The sequence below is a fragment of the Lithobates pipiens genome, unplaced genomic scaffold, assembly GCF_037356315.1.
Source record: "Lithobates pipiens isolate NorthernLeopardFrog02 unplaced genomic scaffold, aLitPip1_a1.2 Scaffold_19, whole genome shotgun sequence".
NCBI lineage: Eukaryota > Metazoa > Chordata > Amphibia > Anura > Ranidae > Lithobates > Lithobates pipiens.
Window position 1 is genome coordinate 27,019,586 of NW_027507764.1, and position 20,919 is coordinate 27,040,504.

The window sequence follows — 20,919 nt, forward strand, 5'->3', positions numbered from 1 at the left end:
AATCTGCACCCTCTTCTTCACTCTCTGCTATGTGCACCCCCAAAGACACTACCACCACCAACAACACCACCACCACATACGTTCCGCTTGAGTCACAGGAATTATTTTCCGATCCATATCAAGACATTTCTGATGCGCAGCCACTCTTGGTATTGGATCAGGAAGAGGAGGTAGCAACAACCGCCACTCAGCAGTCTGACGACAGTACCCAGATCAGCCCAAGGAGGAGGTTGGTCCCCGGTGTTGCTGCCTACTCCGAGATCTCTACTTATAGTGGTGGGGAAGGTGACGTCGATGATGTGTCTAGTGATGTCACGTGGGTGCCCACAAGAGAGGAAGAGGAGGGGAGTTCAGAGGGAGATATGGACCAGCAGATAGGGAGGAGAAGCAGGAATAACTTACATTGCACAGGAGGGACAAAGCAGAATGCAAATGTATCCGGAGTGAGTCATGGACCATGTACGGTCACATCTGGCGCTCCTAGGACACCGGCACATGGCTCCAGATTGTGGACTTTTTTTAGCGTGTCCGCTGCTGACAATAGCGTTGCCATCTGCAATCTTTGCAGTCAACGCATTAGTCGCGGTAAGCCCAACACTCACCTAGGGACGACTGCCTTAAGAAGGCACATGAGCAGCCATCACCGAGCCCAGTGGGAGCAACGGAACACCCAAAGCCACACTCCAGGCTCTCACCGTCCAGCCTCGTCTTCTACTTCTCCTTCTCCTCTCTCCTCACAATTGTCCTCCACTCCACCTTCCATCAGGCCTTTCGCAAATTTGTGGCCATTGGAACACCACAATGGAAGGTCCCAGGAAGGAAGTATTTCTCACAGAAGGGCATCCCAGAGCTATATGGCCATGTTCAGCGGAAAGTGAAATGTATCTCTGGAACACAGTGTCGGTGCCAAGATACATCTGACCACAGACAAGTGGTCTAGCAAACACGGGCAGGGAAGGTATATCACTTACTGCCCACTGGGTGAACCTTCTGTCGGCCGTCAAGCATGTAACCCGTGGCACCCATGTAGATTTGGTTTTACCGCCACGGATTGCATGCAGGCCGGACTCTTCTTCTCCTCCTCTTCCTACTCCATCCTCCTCCCTCTCCTTCTCAGCTGACTCCTCCTTTTCCGCTGCTAGCGTCTCTTCCGCTGCGCCGCCCAAGCTCCCCAGAACCTATTCGACATGCCAGGTGAGACGTTGCCATACCGTGCTGCGTCTGTTGTGCCTGGAAGCCAAGAACCACACTGGCCCGGCACTCCTTTCAGCTTTGCGTTCACAGGCAGATCAGTGGCTAACACCGCTCAATTTGACAGTTGGTAAAGTGGTGTGTGACAATGGTGCCAATCTGCTTAACGCATTGAAACAGGGCAAAATCACGCACGTGCCATGCAAGGCACATGTCTTAAACTTGGTCGTGCAGCGATTCCTTGTCAAATACCCTGGGGTCCAGGACATCTTGCGGCAGGCAAGGAAAATCTCGGCCCATTTCAGAAGATCTTACACGGCCATGGCTCGCCTTGCTGACATTCAGCGGCGACACAATCTGCCGGTCAGACGTCTTATTTGCGATTGCCCGACGCGATGGAACTCAACCTTCTATACTCTTGATAGGCTGCTCCAGCAGAAACGTGCAGTTAACGTCTACCTGTATGAATTCTGCGGCAGAACAGGTTCTGGGGAGCTGGGTTTTTTTTCACCGCGCCAGTGGCTGCTCATGCGTGACGCATGCAGACTTCTGCGGCCATTTGAGGAGATCACCAAACTGGTCAGTCGCAGCCATGGCGCCATCAGTGACATGGTACCTTGTGCCTTCTTTATGGAGCGTGCATTGCATCGTGTCATTGATCAAGCTGTGGAGGAGCGGGAAGATGAGGAAGTCGCAATGCTGGATGAATTCCCAGGGGGGGGCTACTCTATCTGAGACAAGTCAACAACAGGAGTCTGAAGAGGAGTCAGAGGAGGATTGTGCCGGGGCGGAAGAGGAGGAGCAAGAAGAGCATGCTTTAAACCTTTCTGGGATCCCTGTTGTGCGTGGATGGGGAGAGGAGAATGAAGAGGACGACATTATCCTGGATGATGAGCAGGAGCCAGGCCACCACACCGCTTCCACTTTAGTGCAAATGGGGGCCTTCATGCTCCAGTGTTTTAATAGGGACCCCCGTATAAAAAGCATAAGGGTCAAGGACCAGTACTGGGTGGCAATGTACTTAGACCCCCGGTACAAACATAAAATGGCGGAAATGTTACCGCCGTCACAGAGGGCTGGCAGAATGGAGCACTTCCAGGCCTTGCTTCGAGAAATGCTGCATTCTGCCTTTGTGTGCGATGGCAGAGGAGCAATTCCCACTCCCAGAGAACGAGTTGCGGGTACCAATCCAACAGCGCTTGCAAGAAGAGGCCGGTTTGAAGATATGTTGGTGACTTCGGATATGAGGTCATTCTTTCAGCCGACCCATCGACAGGTGTCATCCAGGTCCAGCATCAGGGAACGCCTAGACCGTCAGGTGTCCCACTACATCGGGTTAACGGCGGATGTGGACGCTCTGAGGAGTGATGAACCCCTGGACTACTGGGTGGGCAGGCTTGACCTCTGGCCAGAGCTTGCTCAATTTGCAATGGAACTGTTGGCTTGCCCCTCATCCAGTGTCCTGTCCGAAAGGACGTTCAGCGCAGCAGGGGGGATCGTGACCGATAAGCGTACTCGCCTAGCTCACGACAGTGTTAACTACCTCACATTTCTAAAAATGAATGAGGCATGGATCTTGGAGGAATTCAACACATGTGACCAGTAGACCATGTATATGTCTATAAACAATTTTTTTAATCGAGCACAGAGACCTTCTTTCTTCATTTGGCTCACTTCCTTGTCCAAAAAAAGCACACCGTACTATATGCCCGTACTGTCCTCTTTGAAGAGGTTGAGCGGTGTCATATTTCTACTGGGGCTGCTTATTATGAGGGGCTCCCACCATCCCAGTGCTGTGCTGACATCCTCCTGGGGCTGTACCTCTGCTGTGCATATTATGAGGGGCTCCCACCATCCCTGTGCTATGCTGACATCCTCCTGGGGCGGCTTATTATGAGGGGCTCCCACCATCCCTGTGTTATGCTGACATCCTCCTGGGGTTGCTTCTTATGAGGGGCACCCACCATCCCTGTGCTGTGCTGACTTCCTCCTGGGGCTGCTTATTATGAGGGGCTCCCACCATCCCAGTGCTATGCTCATTATGAGGGGCTCCCACCATCCCTGTGCTATGCTCATTATGAGGGGCTCCCACCATCCCTGTGCTGTGCATATTTTGAGGTGCTCCCACCATCCCTGTGCTATGCTGACTTTCTCCTGGGGCTGCTTACGGTGCAGGTGTCAGTGCTGTATATCACGGTGCTGATGTCAGTACTGTATATCACGGTGCTGGTGTTAGTGCTTTATGTCACGCTGCTGATGTCAGTGCTGTCTATCACGGTGCTGGTGTCAGATGACTCTATCACGGTGCAGGTGTCATTGCTGTATGTCACGCTGCTGATGTCAGTGCTCTCTATCACGGTGCTGGTGTCAGATCACTCTATCACGGTGCAGGTGTCATTGCTGTATGTCACGCTGCTGGTGATCATCTCCTGCACCCTCTTCTTTGCCTACCCTGGTCCCTGACCTTCCCTCTCCTCCATTGCCTTCATGCGCTCCACAGTCTTGAATTGTCACAACAATTTCCCATATAAAAAAAGAATGCTTGTAGTTGTCGATCCCAGATTCACGTCATACATGTGTTATGTCATTGGCCATGTGGTGGGACTATGTTTGCACAGCTATTAATTATTTTGTGGCTGCAAATTTGACCTGTAGGTTTGCGAAGTTCGCCTCCCATTGAAGTCAATGGGGCCCGCCGCGAACGTTGCGTTTCGCTAACTATCGGCCGCGTTTCCGGTCCGCGTTCGCGAAACGTCCCGTCGGAAGTTTGTCCATCACTACTTGCAATACTTTTTGTCACACTATATTTGCACAGCGGTCATGTTACACCGAGTAAATTGATACCCAACGTGTCAAGCTTCAAAATTGTGCCCGCTTGTGGAATGGCGACAAACTAATACCCTTAAAAATTTCCATAGGCGACAGTTAAATTTTTTTTACAGCTTGCATGTTTTGAATTACAGAGGAGGTCTAGGGCTAGAATTTTTACTCTCACTTAGGGATGAGCTTGATGTTTCGACTCGAACATACGTTGACTCGAACATCGGCTGTTCACGCATTTGGCGAATACCGAAAAGTTATGGGCCATTCGCACCAAATTCGTATGGTGCTCACAGCCCACAATGCACTGCCCCATCGCAGTGCATTGCTAGCTCATGATTGGCCAAGCATGCACTGTGACCCCCGCATGCTTGCCCAATCACAGCGCCGGCAGCGAGGAGAGCCATGATTGGCCACAGGCAGGATGCCTGTGGCCAATCATAGCTCAGGCTGTGTAGTACACGCCCCACACTATATAAGACCACCAGCGCGGCGGCCTTGTGTAGTGTGTTGGCGTGTGTAGGAGTTAGTGGGTCTTCTCTGTGTACCTTCAACACAGTATACACCGATTGTTATCGGCCGATTTAGCGTTCTTGCTCTTCTGTAATTGAGCTTTTAGCAATCTGCAGGAGTTTTTGGGTGTTGTCTGCGTGCCCTGACCGCAGTATACACCATTATATCCACCTATATAGCTAGCTATATTGCTCTTCTGTAATAGAGCTTTCAGTCTGTTGTAGGAGATCGTGCGTGTTGTCTGCGTGCCCTGACCGCAGTATACACCATTATATCCACCTATATAGCTAGCTATCTTGCTCTTTTTAAATAGAGCTTGCAGTCAGTTGTAGGAGTTTGTGCGTGTTGTCTGTGTGCCCTGACCGCACTATACACCATTATATCCACCTATATAGCTAGCTATATTGCTCTTCTGTAATAGAGCTTTCAGTCAGCTGTAGGAGATTGTGCGTGTTGTCTGCGTGCCCTGACCGCACTATACACCATTATATCCACCTATATAGCTAGCTATATAGCTCTTCTCTAATTGAGCCATCTGCCATCTGCAGGAGTTAGTTGGTGTTGTGTGCCTCCAGCACAGCACAGTATACACCACTATCTACCCTTTAATTCCTGTTCTATAATAAAGGCATCTGCAGGAGTTAGTGGGTGTAGTGTGCCTCCAGCACAATATACACTACCCAATTGCTGGTTTTCCCATCTCCCTTCAAGCCATTGCCATGTCTGGAAGGCCAACAAGGAGAGGCAGACAGGCATGAGCCGATAAAAGAGAGCAAGCAGGCTCTGTGTCTAGAGACAACAGTGCTGGTCGTGGATGCGGTGCATCGTCATCAACACGTGGCCATGGGACACGCTTGTCCTTATTTTCGGCAGCTGGACGTGTTGAGCCGCATCATGCCGAAGACTTGGTAGAGTGGATGATCAAGCCCTCTTCATCCTCCTCATCCTCTCTCACCCAGGCTCAGGGTACTAGCAAAGCAGCTGCCAACGCATCGTCTTCCCTCGTCTCAATGTCATCATCAGTGACTCCTTCCCTAGACCCACCACGTCCTCCTGAGGAGTCCTCTGAACTGTTTGAGCACACTGTTGGGTACATGCTCCAGGAGGATGCCCAGTGTTTTGTAGGCTCCGATGATGATACTCAGCTAGAGGAAGGCAGTAGTGTGAGCGCAGAGAGAGGGGATGCTCAAGAAGGACAGCAATCTGGCAGTCATGTTCCACAAGCTGCAGCATACTGCCAGGTTTGCTCCAGCGATGAAGAGGGAGGGGATGATGAGGGTACTGACTCCACGTGGGTCCTGGTAAGAGAGAGGAGGAGGAGGAGGCACATGTCCAACAAGGCAGGATGCCCTCCGGGGGCCAACTTAGGGGCAGCACACCGACTGAATCACACCGCAGACCTCCGCCTGTGCAGGGCGCTGCCTCTGCGCATTATTCTAAAAGTTCTTTGGTGTGGGACTTTTTTAAACGAGTGCATCAGATTGCAGCGCTGCTATTTGCAACATATGTCTCAAGCGTATCTCGCGTGGCCAAAACATCAGCCGCTTGGGCACCACATGCTTGACCAGACATATATTGACCTGCCATGCCGCTCGTGGGCAAGCCTACCTCAAAGACCCACACCAAAGAACAAAGCGGACCTCTCCTTGCTCCTCATCAGCTGGGATCTCCAACCCCACTAGACCTTCAGTCCTCTCTGAAACCTGCTCTGAGAGGAATGAAGGTGTAGAATTAGGTGTGTCACAGCCAAGTGCTTCCAGGCACTCTGCTAGCAGTACACCCACGTCCGATTATAGCAGGCAAATTTCCCTGCCCCAGCTGCTGGACCGTCAAAAGAAGTTCACTCCCAGCCAACCACATGCCCAGCGGTTGAATGCTAGCTTGGCTAAATTGCTAGCACTTCAACTGCTGCCTTTTCAGTTGGTAGACTCTGCCCCCTTCCGTGAGTTTGTACAATGTGTGGTTCCTCAATGGCAGGTCCCCAAACACCACTTTTTCTCACGGAAGGCGATTCCGGCTCTCTACTGGCATGTGGAAGGCAATGTACTTGCCTCGCTGGACAGGGCAGTCAGTGGTAAGGTGCATATTACCGCTGACTCATGGTACAGCAGGCATGGACAGGGACGTTGCCTGTCTTTCTCGGCCCATTGGGTCACTCTTCTGGCAGCTGGGAAGGATGCAGGACAAGGTGCAGTAGTGTTGGAGGTTGTTCCGCCACCACGCCTCCAATATGCTAATACTGGTTGTGACACACCTCTCTCCTCCACCCCCTCCTCTTCTTCTTCCTCCATGGCCTCTACCAGTGCTCTGTCCTCAGAACCAGCCGTGCTCCGTAGGCTATCAAGGGGCTATGCAAGTACGCAGGCAAAACGATACCATGCCATGCTTGCACTGGTTTGTTTGGGGGACAGGAGCCACACTGGGGCAGATATTTTGTCAGCTCTGCAGGGGCAGGCCGAGAGGTGGTTGACGCCATGCCAGCTTAAGCCAGGAATGGTGGTTTGCGACAATGCCACCAACCTCCTCTCCACCCTCCGACAGGGACAACTGACCCATGTGCCCTGTGTGGCTCACGTCCTTAACCTGGTGGTGCAGCGGTTCTTGGGCAGGTACCCGGGCTTACAGGATGTCCTCAATCAGGCCAGGAAAGTCTGTGTGCATTTCCGACGATCATTTAATGCCTGTGCTTGGCTGGCTGAGCTCCAAAAGGAGTTGAACCTGCCCAAGAACCGCCTTATATGTGACCGAGGAAGAGGAGGATGATTGTGTCAGAATGCAGATGGAGGCTGGCACTCGGCAGCAGTCTTGTAGGGATGATTTACAGTCCCAAGAAACCCGTGGACTTGTACGTGGCTGGGAGGAGGTAGCTGCGGATCATGTTGTCCTTAGTGACCCAGAGGACTCCGGACCGAATGCCTCAGCTAACCTACGCTGCATGGCCTCCCTGATCCTGCAAAGCCTGCGGAAGGATCCTCGTATTCTTCGGATCAAGGAGAGGGACCATTACTGGCTGGCCACTCTCCTTGATCCACGGTACAAGGGTAAGGTTGCCGACCTTATCTTGCCATCGTAGAGGGAGCAGAGGATGAGACATCTCCGGGAGGCCTTGCATAAAGGTCTGTGCAACGCGTTCCCAGAGACTGGGAGGTTACAAACTCCTGGTCCTGGACAACGTGTTGCTGAGGCATCGGTCAGAAGGAGGGGTGGAGAAGGTGGCCATCTGACCGATGTGTTCAGACAATTTTTTAGGCCCCAGCTCCAAGGTATGATCGGTTCCAGCAACCATCGCCAGCGTCTGATTTACATGGTGCAGGAATACCTAGGCGCAAGGTCAGACTTGGAGACCTTTCCCACCGAAAATACTCTGGCTTACTGGGTCTTGAGGATGGATCACTGGCCAGAGCTTGCACAGTATGCAATTGAGCTGCTGGCCTGTCCTGCATCCAGCGTTCTTTCGGATAGCACCTTCAGTGCCGCTGGGAGCTTTGTTACCGATCACAGGGTGCGCCTGTCCACCGACTCGGTTGATCGGCTGACCTTCATAAAGATGAATCAGTCTTGGATCACCCACAGCTACCAAGCACCTGAAGCTGATGTAACCGAATAATTTTTTTTTAAATATCACATCCCTTTAAGACTGCCTATGCTGATGCTGAGTGACTGTCCTGTTATGTTGATTGTCTATCCTCTTCCTCCTCCGCTGATATGTTGGAAGAACATTTTTGGTTCTGGGTGATGCCACCAGCCCAATTTTTCAGCCCGTGTTTAATAGATGCGTTTATTTACAATTTTTGATGCAACGCTTTGCAGCAGGGCTCATTCTTGCACCACAACTAGAGTATATGGGAGAGGTTGCAGTGTCGTGGCACCAGCACCAGTGCCACCAGCCCAATTTTTCAGCCCCTGTTTAACAGGGGCATGTAATTACAATTCTTGATATAATATTTCACAGCAGAGCCCATTCCTGTGCCCACCAAGAGTAACTGTGAGGACTTATAGTGTTGTAGCACCAGCACCACAACCACCAAAGGCCCAGTTTTTCTTCCACTGTTCAACAATGGCATGTAATTACAATTCTTGATATAATCGTTCACAGCAGGGCGCTCCAGCACCCACAATGTTGTGGCAACACCAACACCTTGTTTCGCCATTTCTGCAGAGCATATAGGGCAGGCCCCTACTTTCAAACATGCAACTTACAAACGTCTCCTACTTGCAAACGGAAGGAGACAACAGGAAGTGAGATAAAAAAAGACGGGCGGCAAAACAAATTATACAAGGGTGATAACCCTTCCCTATGTTTTCCAAAAAGCTTAAAAATAGATTTTTTTGACTGGAGCTACACTTTAAAAATATACCAGTTCAAAATTAAAAACAGATTCTACTTAACACAACAAACCTACACAGTCCCTGTCTTGTTTGCACCGCCTGTATACTGCTGTTCTGAGTATATAGGGCCTGGGGGCCACACGTCTTTCTTTTTTTTAATATGGGTACAGGGTTCCCCTTAATATCCGTACAAGACCCAAAGGGGCTGGTAATGGGCTGGGGGGACTACCCATGCCATTTTTCTCAATGATTTTCATCCATATTGCAGGAACCAGATATTACATTAAAAACGTTTCTGTTAAATGTCATTTTGTGCAGGGACTGTTCTAAACACGGGAAACACGTGGCACTTCACAGGCATACTATAGACACCCCCCAGGCACGATATGTAAAGGAATATTTCACTTTTTTTTTTACTTTAATCATCATTACAATCAGTGCTCCCGCCAAAACGGCCATTTTTAAAAACATTTTAGGCATTGACCCAAACCCTTTTTAGGACAATATCTTGTATATTAGCCATTACAATTAGCACTTTTTATTTCGAACGTTCGAGTCCCATAGACTTCAATTGGGGTTCTAAAGTTCGTACGAATTTGCGGTCCGTTCGAAAGTTCTGATGCAAAACGAACCAGGGGGTGTTCGGCTCATCCATACTCTCACTCTACCAATCTCAGCGATACCTCACATGTGTGGTTTGAACATTGCTTTCATATGCGGGCGCTACTCACATATGTCTTTGCTTCTGCACACTGGGGCGTGTGTAAATTTATTAGTTTTTTTCTTATTTATTTTACCGTTTATTTATAAAAGTGTGACTCAAACCCAAATCAATGTGAAATGATTTGGACAACTTGAGATCTGATCTGAATAATGGTGATTTGCAGATAAACCTGCATACAAGAAGAAAATAGTGGTCAATGGGACTTTAAATGAGACGTGTCATAAAAATACATATATAAATAAATACAAATAAATATAAAAATACAAATTTAAAATTGATAATGTTTAATGAACATAATAAAACGACATTATCATCCATGATGCAATATCAAAAAGGTAAAGTTGATAAAAGGCTGACATCTAAGAGGCATATTAATAAGGGTGATCTAGTACAGGTACATGGGTATATGCATATATATTAAAGAGGAGCTGCACGAAAAAAAAAAAAATATTAAAAGCCAGCAGCTACTAATATTGCAGCTGCTGACTTTTAATAATATCACACTTACCTGTCCCAGGTTCCAGCGATGTCGGCGGCAGATGACGAGCGATCGCTCGTCTCGCTGCAGCCACCGCCGCCATCCTCTGTCAGGGAATCGGGAAGTGAAGCAAGAGGGCTTCACTGCCCGGTTCCCTACTGCGCATGCGCGAGTCACGCTGCGCTGGCTTCCCGCTGTGTCTCTGGGAACTGTGTGTTTCCCAGAACACAACGGGGGGCGGAGCCATGCGGCGGTGGGCGGAGCCATGCGGCGGTCTGGCCGGAAGTGGGTGCAGTTACCTGGATTATCCAGGTAACTGCACCCCCCTCCCCCCCGAAAGGTGCCGATTGTGGCACCGGAGGGGGGGAGGGATAATACTAGCGGAACTTCTCCTTTAGGGTGAAGAACCGCTTTAACATGATAAGCATAACATATGAAAGCCAAAGAAAGATCTCTTGACATCTACTAAAACTTGACGGGCTTCGTTGGGGTTGCCAGGAGTAGGAGTCAAGAGATGTCTATAAACAAAAATAATATACTAGTCAATGTTTCAAAAAAACAAAACAAAAACAGAATACCTACACGTCAGCTATGAAGTTGGCTCAGCACTAGGGAGGGGTATAGACCTCCAAGAAAAGTCTCCCCCGAGGCTGAGGCAGGAAAGATTTCCCAGCCCAGGAAAGCAGCCGTGAAACCAGTGAGTTGTCACACTGACATGACAATGACAGACATGCAGCCCACATTAATGGCATGAAATATGTGAATAAATATGTGTGAGTGAGTCAGTAAAGGTGTACATGTTCATGGTTGTATCCAAAGTTCCAAGAAGCACCAGGATAAGTGGAACAGCAAGAAAAGAAAAGAAGAAAAAAAGAAAAAAAAGGGACTTTTTGACTACCAGTTTGTTTACTCCATTATTTTTCCCTGATTTTTCACTGCCGAACCCACCATTCCATCTACCAGTTGGCCCATGCCAGTAGGGGGTTACTCCACTTCCATCTGATCCCAGGGCTGCAATGTGTGACAGCGCTTTCCCTCCCCATCCCTGATGGGGTGTGGGCGGGGGCGTGTCCTCTCACACATCAGTGTCATGCCATCATACCCCGCTGGCTACTCAGTGGTGCTGTGATGTGGGGAGGATCCATTCTAGCTGATGCCCACGGTGGACGGGTGTTCAGTCATTTCCGGCACATGCGCCGGATATGGCGTGCACTCTTTCCGACCCCATGATCCGCCCCAGTCCTGGATATACAGTAAGAGCAGGGAGCCAGCGGGTCATCGTCATTACCTCATCTACTACAGAAGCACTGGGATTTTCTACTCCTCTTACATGTGAGACTAATGCCGCATACACACGATCAAATTGTCCGGCGTACTTAGTCCGCCGAAACACATTTCATCGGACAATTCGATCGTGTGTGGGCTTCAGCGGACTTTTCCAGCGTAAAGTCCGGCGGACTTAGAAAGTATTTTTGCAATCCAATCTTTCCGCCGGACTTGGGTTTCAGTGGACAATACGTTCGTCAGTATGCTAGTCCGGCGGACTAAGAATGACGCATGCTCAGAAGCAAGTACGAAAAGGAAGCTATTGGCTACTGGCTATTGAACTTCCTTCTTTCTAGTTCCGTCGTACGTACTGTACATCATCACGCTAGCAAATGCCGGACTTTCTGAGTGTCTGTGTGTGGCCAAGTCCGTTCGGTAGAAAGTCCGCCGGACTATCCGCCGGATTGTTTGCCGGACTAAGTACGCCGGACAATTCGCTCGTGTGTACGCAGCATTAGGACATCTTTTTTGTGATTTCACTCACACACTTTTACTTTCACTTGCTCAGCCACCATTCCACTGTTTTTCATTTCACCATGTGTTTTTGGTTTATTTGTAATTTTCTTCACTTTCTCACTTAACACAGAAACATGGATATCAAGCTGGGATGTTTGTTTCAATATCACATCCCTGCATCTTCTCTCTTTTTTCTTCCTCTTTTTTTCTTCTCTTTTCTTTCCTCGCTGTTCCACTTATCCTGGTGCTTCTTGGAACTTTGGATACACCCATGAACATGTACACCTTTACTGACTCACTCACGCATATTTATTCACATATTCTATAACCACTAATGTGGGCTGCATGTCTGTGATTTTATTAGGGATCCCTGTGTGACAACTCGCTGGTTTCTCGGCTGTTTTCCTGGGCTGGGACATCTTCCCTGCCTCAGCCCCGGGGGAGACCTTTCTTGGAGTTCTATATCCCTGTTACGTACCTGGGATGTGAGCCTGACGTGCAGAGGAAGGCCTCTCGTACAACTCCGGCTCACGGACCACTGGTATTGATACAGCAGCCACAGGAGCACGGTGGGGTATGAGTGCCTGTAAAACAGTTCAATAGTCCCTGTAGTAGTGGTGATCAGCAGGCAGGTAGTGGATGAACTCACACGAGCAGGACCAGATGCTGGTTTGCAGGGCTGGCAGCTGAAGCAGGCTGGATGAACAAGATGCAGGGTCAGACAGGCCGGGTCGGTATTAATCAGGCAGATCGGGCATAGACGGTAGGCAGAAGAGAGGTCAGGTCACAAGCCAAGTAGTACCAGAAGATCAGCAGACAGAATCAGCAGGCAGGATCAGAGTCAAGGGAAGCCGGGATCAGAACAGGCAGCAGGCAATCACAGGTAACAACAAGCTGGATAAGATTCAGAGGTCACACAGGAAACAGGAAACAACACAGAAGCTGCAGACTAAACAGCAATGAACCTCTGTAGGAGCCCTGTTTAAATAGCCCGCCTGACTTCAGTATTAGTGACAGGTGTGTGTCTTAAAGTGCTAGTACCCATGTGTGCACGCCGGGATCTTACATGGAAAGCCTGTCTTCCCTGACAATCCCCTTCCTAGTGCCAGGCCAACTTCATAGCTGACCTGTAGGTATTCAGGTATAGGAGATATTTATAAACAAAAATAATATACTAGTCAATGGTAAAAAAAAAAAACCTGATGAGTGGGCAAGCCCCACAAAACGCATCAAGTTTTATTAGATGTCAATAGATCTTTGGCTTTCATATTTTATGCTTATCATGTTAATATGTATGCATATACCCATGTACGTGTACTAGATGACCCTTATTGATATGCCTCTTATGCCCTGTAGAAACGGTCGGACTTTCCGATGACAAAATCAGATTTTTTCAGACGGATTTTGGCCCAAACTTGTCTAGCATACACACGGTTGCACAAAGTTGTCGGAAAATCCGATCGTTCTGAACATGGTGACATAGAACACATATGACAGGGCTATAAACGGGCCAGTAGCCAATAGCTTTCGTCTCTTAATTTATTCTGAGCATGCGTGGCACTTTGTCTGTTGGAATTGTCTACACACGATCGGAATTTAAACAGATTTTGTTGTCGGAAAATTTTAGATCCAGCTCTCAAACTTTTTCTGTCAGAATTTCCGACACATAATCGGATTTTCCATTGGGAAGTCCGACCGTGTATACAGGGCATAAGAGGTCAGCCTTTTATCAATTTTACCTTTTTGATATTGCATCATGGATGATTAAGTCTTGTTTTATTCTGTTCAATAAACATTATCAATTTTACATTTTTATTTTTATATTTATTTATATATGAATTTTTTATGACACATCTCATTTAAAGTCCCATTGACCACTATTTTTTCTTATATTGTCAGGTCACAATTTTTTCTGTCTTTGCAGATAAACCTAACTTCACTTTCACAATATAGTTCTACTTTCATTTCTTTGTTGTTTAACCACTTGCCGCCCGCCCTATAACAGAAACACGGCAGCATAGTGGTTTCAAAATCCTGACCGGACATCATATGATGTGATCAGGATTTTGGGGCACGCATTGCGGCGATCGTTGTTGCGGGGTGTCAGTCTGACACCCTGCAACTACGATCTCAGTAAAGAGTCTCTGATGGAGACTCTTTACCACGTGAACAGCCGTGTCCAATCACGGCTGATCACAGTGTAAATAGGAAGAGCCGGTGATCGGCTTTTCCTCACTTGCGTCTGTCAGACACGAGTAGAGGAGAGACGATCCACTGCTCCTCTGACAGGGGGGGTCTGTGCTGATCGATTATCAGCACAGCCCCCCCCCCCCCCCCTCCAGGATGCCCACACTGGACCACCAGGGATGCCCAGCACAAGGTATGCCACCCTAGACCACCAGGGATTCCAGTCAGTGCCCACAATGGATGACAATGAGTGCCCATAATGGATGCCAATCAATGCCCACAATGAGCTTCACTGTTTGGCATGCATTATTGTTTGGCACTGATTGGCATCCATTAGTACAGTATAATATAATACAATGCCGCCTATCAGTGCCCATCCGTGCTGCCTATCAGTGCCCATCCATGCCCATCTGTGCCGCCTATCCATACCCATCTGTACCGCCTATCCATACGCATCCATGCCAATCCGTGCCAGCTATCAGTGCCAATTTGTGCCACCTATCAGTGCCCATCCGTGTCGCCCATCAGTGGCGCCTATCAGTGCCCATCAGTGCCGCCTATCAGTGCCACATATCAGTGTCCATCAATGCCACCTCATCAGTGCCACTTCATTGGTGCCATCTCATTGGTGCCCATCAGTGCCACCTTATCAGTGCCCATCAGTGTAGCCCCATCAGTGAAGGAGAAAACTTACTTATTTACAAAGTTTTGAAACTGAAACAAAAAAAAAAATTTTTTTTTCAAAATTTTTATTTGTTTAGCAAAAAATAAAAACCGTAGAGGTGATCAAATACCACCAAAAAGAAAGCTCTATTTGTGGGGAAAAAAAGGACGTCAATTTTGTTTGGGAGCCACGTCGCACGACCGCGCAATTGTCAGTTAAAGCGACGCAGTGCTGAATCACAAAAAGTGGTCTGGTCTTTGACCAGCAAAATGGTCCAGGGCTGAAGTAGTTAAGTAATGGATGTGTATGGGTTATTTATGGAGAATAAGGGCATTTTTTAGTGCCACTTTAATCTTAAAGGGTAAGTGTATTTTAACAGTTGAATTACTGGGAGACATATTATTTTATTTTCAGCCATTTGTTGGTAACATTCTTCTCTTCTACAGGTTGTCTGAAACCAAGCTGACAGATAGATCCTGTGTTCATCTGGCATCTGGAATAAGAAACAATAAGGCTCTGAATGATATTGATTTGTCTTCTAACAATCTGGTGGGTCCTCATCTGAGTGAGCTGATGACATCTGTGACAACAAGCAGCATAAAAGAATTAAAGTAAGTATAGGACTAGTAAAAATTATTTTGTGGGGCAGCTTTTTTTTAAAAAAGTAAATGATTTAAATGTATATATGATATAATGTAGCCACCCTACCCTAAGCAGGGGTGACTGTCTATAGTCAGTCCATTGGGTGGTAAACAGCCCAGATTGATTGTAATCTGTGCTCGTTTGGTCTTCCCCTTGTTTATGGCTGCTGCCAATAGGCATCACTGGAACCCCTGGCATTAGAGTAAGAGACCACAGTGAAGCTGGATTATGAACATTTGTGTTCCCTCTAGCCAACCACTATGACATTTATTGAAAGTGGTGGATGGGTATAAGGACATAAATATTTAGTGGCTGACCTTGTAAGACCCTCTCCTTCAGCCCGAGAAACTGGGATGTTTGTAGTCTGACCTGTTAGGCCCCATACAGGCTACAGGCAGGCCTAACATTCTTTGTGTTGAGGCCAGAAGTGGTCCTTGAAAGTTGTTCTGGCTCGTAGAGGAAGAAGCTGAATCAGGATGGAGAACCTGGAGGAGATACCCTGCTGGAGAAATGATCTGGGAAGAAGCTTTATCCTTAGTGGAGTCTGGTGACATTTTTAATTTATAATTTTTTTAAAATTTATTTCAGGTATTTATATAGCACTGTCAATATACACAGCTCTTTACACATACATTGTACTTTCACAGCAGTCCCTACCCTCAAGGAGCTTACAACCTAAGGTCCCTAACAGACATTCATACACATACTAGGGCCAATTTAGACCGGATCTAATTAACCTACCAGCATGTCCTTAGCCCTTGTACACACGGTCGGAGAATCTGTCGGAATGTGTCCTATCGGATCGTGTCGTCGGATAATCCGACTGTGTGTGGTATGCATCGGATTGATTCCGTCGGACCCAATTTTCCAACATGTTGGAAATATTTCCCGACCAACTTGGCCGATCGGACATACTTCGATCATGTGTAGAGAATTTTGATCGGACCAAGTGCCACGCATGCTCAGATCAAATTCCTACATCAAAGCTATTGGCTACTAGCCTGAACGTAGCCTCATCGTAACGAAATTACGTCATCACGTTCTGAAAGATCGGATTTTTCGCCAACTTTGTCCGACCGTGTGTATGCAACAGTTTTGGACAAGATCCGACGGATTTGGATGTGGAAATCTCCGACCGTGTGTACAGGGGCTTAGAGTGTGGGAGGAAACTGGAAGGATGCATAGAAGTGCCTGCTAGCCAGCTGCAGTGTGCTATTTACAGTGTTTATGGTACTGGCTTGAAGGCCCTTTCACATTGTACATTTTGGAAACTATTCTGGAACCTATAAGTGAAGCTACAAGTATCTGTGATCCTAAACCTCTTTTCCTGTGTGTTTTTTTTTTAGAGATGTTATTGTTCCAAAGTAACTGAAGCCCAGTGTTTCTCAATACCTCATTACTTAACCCAGCCCTGGGGTAAATGCTAGCCATCCCTCTCTCTGGGGGTACCTCACATGCTACTGGGGGTCAGGGGGTTCCACATAGTTCTCCTTTTTAGATGTCTCAAAGGCTAACTCATTGGAATACAATAAAAAAATAAGACATCATAAAATAGGCTCTGTATAAAGACTATTAAAATGTATAATTCCGGAACCCCAAACATGTGACCCACACCTGCTTAAGTACCCCCTCCCAGACTCCTCAGCAGGCCCGGCACTCCCACTGATTGGCTCCGAGAGGGCCATACCACAACATCCAACCAGGACTGGTTCTGGCCTGTCATGTACACCTCACCTTTCACATGACCAGGCAGAACTTCAAACATGGCCTGGCCAGACTGGTGTTAAGGCTTACCTACACAATTAACCCTCAGTACCGTAGGGTCCTTAGGCAAAAACTAAATTTACAACAATGCGTGTGACATTTGATCCCAAATGTCATCTGCTACACCTACAACCTTAGGACTATAGTCCATAAACTTGATAAGACAATTGCTTTGTGTGTAACTTCCAAAGAAAAGGGAAAACCAACATGCTGCTCTGTAAATCACCCGTTGGGTCAGGCTGATATTAAGCTGAAAGGCACAGAAAGGGTTAAAACAAGTAGCTCAATTTATTCCATAAAAGACAAAGCACAGAATCCAATAGAACCTGGAGATGGTGTTCACTAGTGCCCTAAAGGCAGGCTGAGGCCAACACTACACACTAATACAGAGTAAAGGCAGCATTCCCTCTTAGGCCGCGTACACACGGGCGGATTATCCGCCCAACTAAGTTCGTCAGACAATCCGACAGACAGTCCGTCCAACTTTTGAATGAACGGACTTGACCACACACGATGAACAGACAGTCCGCTGAAAACTTGCGCGATGACGTGTACAGCACGTACGACGGGACTAGAAATTCGACGTCCAATACACTGCAATGCAACCTTCGGCCGTGTAAATCCTTTCTGAGCATGCGCCATACTTAGTCCGTCCAACTTGCCTACTCACGAGCGGACTGTCCGCTGAAACCAAGTTTGGACGGACAAAATTACGGAAATTCCGAAAGACTTAGTCCGTCAGACAGTCCCCTGAAAAAGTCCGCTGAAGCCCACACACGAGCGGATTGTCCGCTGAAACACGGTTCAGCGGACTAAGTTGGGCAGACAATCCGCCCGTGTGTACGCGGCCTTACATGCAACACTACTCCATTCATTCATTCTGTTCCGGAGAACATTCAAGCATGGGAAACAGCATGGACTACCACCTCAAAGAGGTATGCCTGGACAGCCACATAACTGTAATTGTTAGGAAGTGGACATTGTTCATTTTTGGTCTGTAATGCCAAAGTTTTACAGTGAAGTTACATTAACTGCTCCTAGCCTGGTCTAACGATTTTCTAAGGGGTGCATGTGGGTTCTGGCTTATCTAAAGAACCAAGGTATGAAGTAACATTGTCACATAAGGGTTAATATGGCAAGTCAAGGAAGAGAAATGAAGATGCTAAGCGTAACCAAGCACGCATTTGAGACACCAAGCAACCAGTCATTAGACGTGGTACTTGATAAGGTGATAGGTCCTTCAGTCGCAAGTCATTGTCTGGCTCCCTCCCTAGCCCCAGTATCCAATAGCAACCGGAACCGAACCTGCATTGCAGAGATCTATGGGGTCAGAGAACAGGTTTCAGAAGAACTGTCATATCTGCTAATGCCCAGCGGAATAGGAGATTGCATTGGTCATTTTCTATGTGCCAAACGTCTGTGCGCCATGGCACACATAATGCATGTCAGATTCTGGTGCCCAGTGGCCTATTTAAAGCCAGCAGCATGAACCACTAGTTGCTGGATCATCTTCAGCTCCCCCGTTGGTTTCTGTGTTGCTGTTCCTGCTATTATTGGATTCCCTGTTACCGACCCAGCTTGCCTTTGACCTGTCTTGTCTTCATTCCTGGCTTTGACACTTGGCTTGTTCCACTAACTCCACTTCTGCCTGCTGTACCCATTTATGACCTCTGGCTTGCTCTTCTGACTCTGCTGCTGTCTGATTACCAGTGTATATGCCCATCAGACTCCTGAATCTGCTTGCCACTTTATCCCTGGCTGATATTCCGTGCATGAGTACTGGCCTGGCTTCTGACTCTGCTCCTGGCTCTCCCTTCTGCCAAGCACATCCTGCTTGTCAGCTGCCATCCAGTGGACATCCCCTCATCTCTTCAGCCTCTTGCAGCTTACCACCATCAGGGGCGCTCTGCACTCAGCTGCAAGGGAAGCCCTCTGAGCACTTCAGCCTTCGACCAGGTACGTGTCATATGGTCTTGACACAAGGTACTGGAAGGAAGGAGTTATTGATCACAGATGAGGTCTGCACTATTCTGTTCCTAGGAATGAGGTACGCTGGACTGGTGGAGACGTTACAGGCTCAGCACATTCCTCCTAATGCAACATACAAGTTACAGTGTTTCAGAATAACCCTGTACTTTATCGCTGCACAATGAAGGCTAATTTCTAAGTTGGCTAAATGCCTTACAACAAAAGGATATGAGCTGACACAACCACAGTGACAGGCCTCCATCCTGGTAAATACGTGAGTATGCAAAGAGCTATGGTCATGGGACTTTAAGTGAGGCCAGTCACTAAATCGGGTAAACAGTAAAGACAGTATATGAAATAAAAATAGATTTATTATACAATATATATATATATACTTATATTTTCAGAGTACATAAAGCGATCATCAAAACAAATTCCATAGAAAGCTGACATACACAGAATTGATAAATAAGATATTTACATATTCAATAGTTGCACGATGGCATACAGTAGATAAGCAATTGCATGGTAAATCTAGGTAAAAAATCAATCTGTAGTGACATAAAAAAAACTCTACGTGTTTCGAGGATCCATCCTCTTATAGAGAGTATGATGTCAATAGTATCTATAAATATGGATAGTACATAATAATTTTTTTCCCCCCACATTAACATTAAAGAATAAAAAGCAAAGAATCTAACATTTCAGCTAATAAAACATGTTTGATGGCCAAGCTGCTGGGAGAAAGACGGGGGGGGGGGGGGGGGTCCAAAACTATGCACTTATTAATGTATATTGCTTGCCTTAACCTTGCTATCCCCGCTATTCTGTCTGATATCCTGCTGCCAACCTCTGCCTGCCTATACTGACCAATCTCTGCTTACGATTTATGCCATAGCTGATTATCTGATTGACCCGGCTTGTCTGACCCTGCTCTAGCCTTGCTCCATCTAGTTCCTGGTGACGCTGTCCTGCATTCACTGTGCATCCACACTTGCTGCTTCTGCTGCTCATGACTCAGCCTGGTCTGGCGATCCATCAGCTGCATATCTCTGCAATCAACAAGGGATTCTGCAAGCACTCCTACCTCACTACGCTCTCGTGGCCACTGTCGCAACTCCAGTGGCCCCTGAGCCAGGACTCTTAGCCCTTGTACACACGGTCGGAGATTCCGACAACCAAATCCGTTGGATTTTGTCCGACGGATTTTGTCCGAAACTGTTGTATACACACGGTCCGACGATCCGATCGTTCAGAACGTGATGATGTTATTTCGTTACGATGGGACTATGTTCAGGCTAGTAGCCAATATCTTTGATGTAGGAATTTGATCTGAGCATGCGTGGAACTTTGTCCAATCGGAATTCTCTACACACGATCGGAGTATGTCCGATCGGAGCATTTTGTCGGAAAATTTTACCAACAAGTTGGAAAACTTGGTCCGTCCGAAAACATTCCGATGGAGACCACACAATCTGAAAATATCCGACAAAACGGTCCGATCGGACACATTCCATCGGAATCTCCGACCGTGTGTACAAGGGCTTAGAGAGGTCTCTTTCTACACGTCAGGCTCTGTTACAAGGTACGTGACAGTATCAGACAGCCATGTCTGAGCCTGCAAGAGGAGCCTCTCCAATGGATGAGATCTGTCAGCACCTCACAGCCCTCACGCAAGCTGTCAAGTCTCTGCAGGATGGTAATGTTCAGCTGGAGGAAGGTGTGCAGTCTTTGGTACTTTAAGTACTACCACAACTTCATCTCCTGCACAAACACAGGCTGTTTCTAGCCCTTCCGTGGTGATGCTACCACCCGAACCTAGAGTTCCCACACCTGAAAATTCTCAGGGTATCTAAA

At 47.6% G+C, this 20,919-nt stretch overlaps 1 protein-coding gene across 5 annotated transcripts in view; it reads left to right on the top strand.

Moving 5' to 3' along the window:
- The window catches only part of LOC143995854 (NACHT, LRR and PYD domains-containing protein 3-like), a 180,914-nt gene that overhangs the window by 125,737 nt on the left and 34,258 nt on the right, over window positions 1-20,919 (top strand). For all 5 annotated transcript variants that reach the window (XM_077490582.1, XM_077490581.1, XM_077490583.1 and 2 more), the window contains one exon: window positions 15,135-15,299. In XM_077490582.1, coding sequence (XP_077346708.1) covers window positions 15,135-15,299 — 165 coding nt within the window. The remainder of the gene's footprint in view (window positions 1-15,134; window positions 15,300-20,919) is intronic.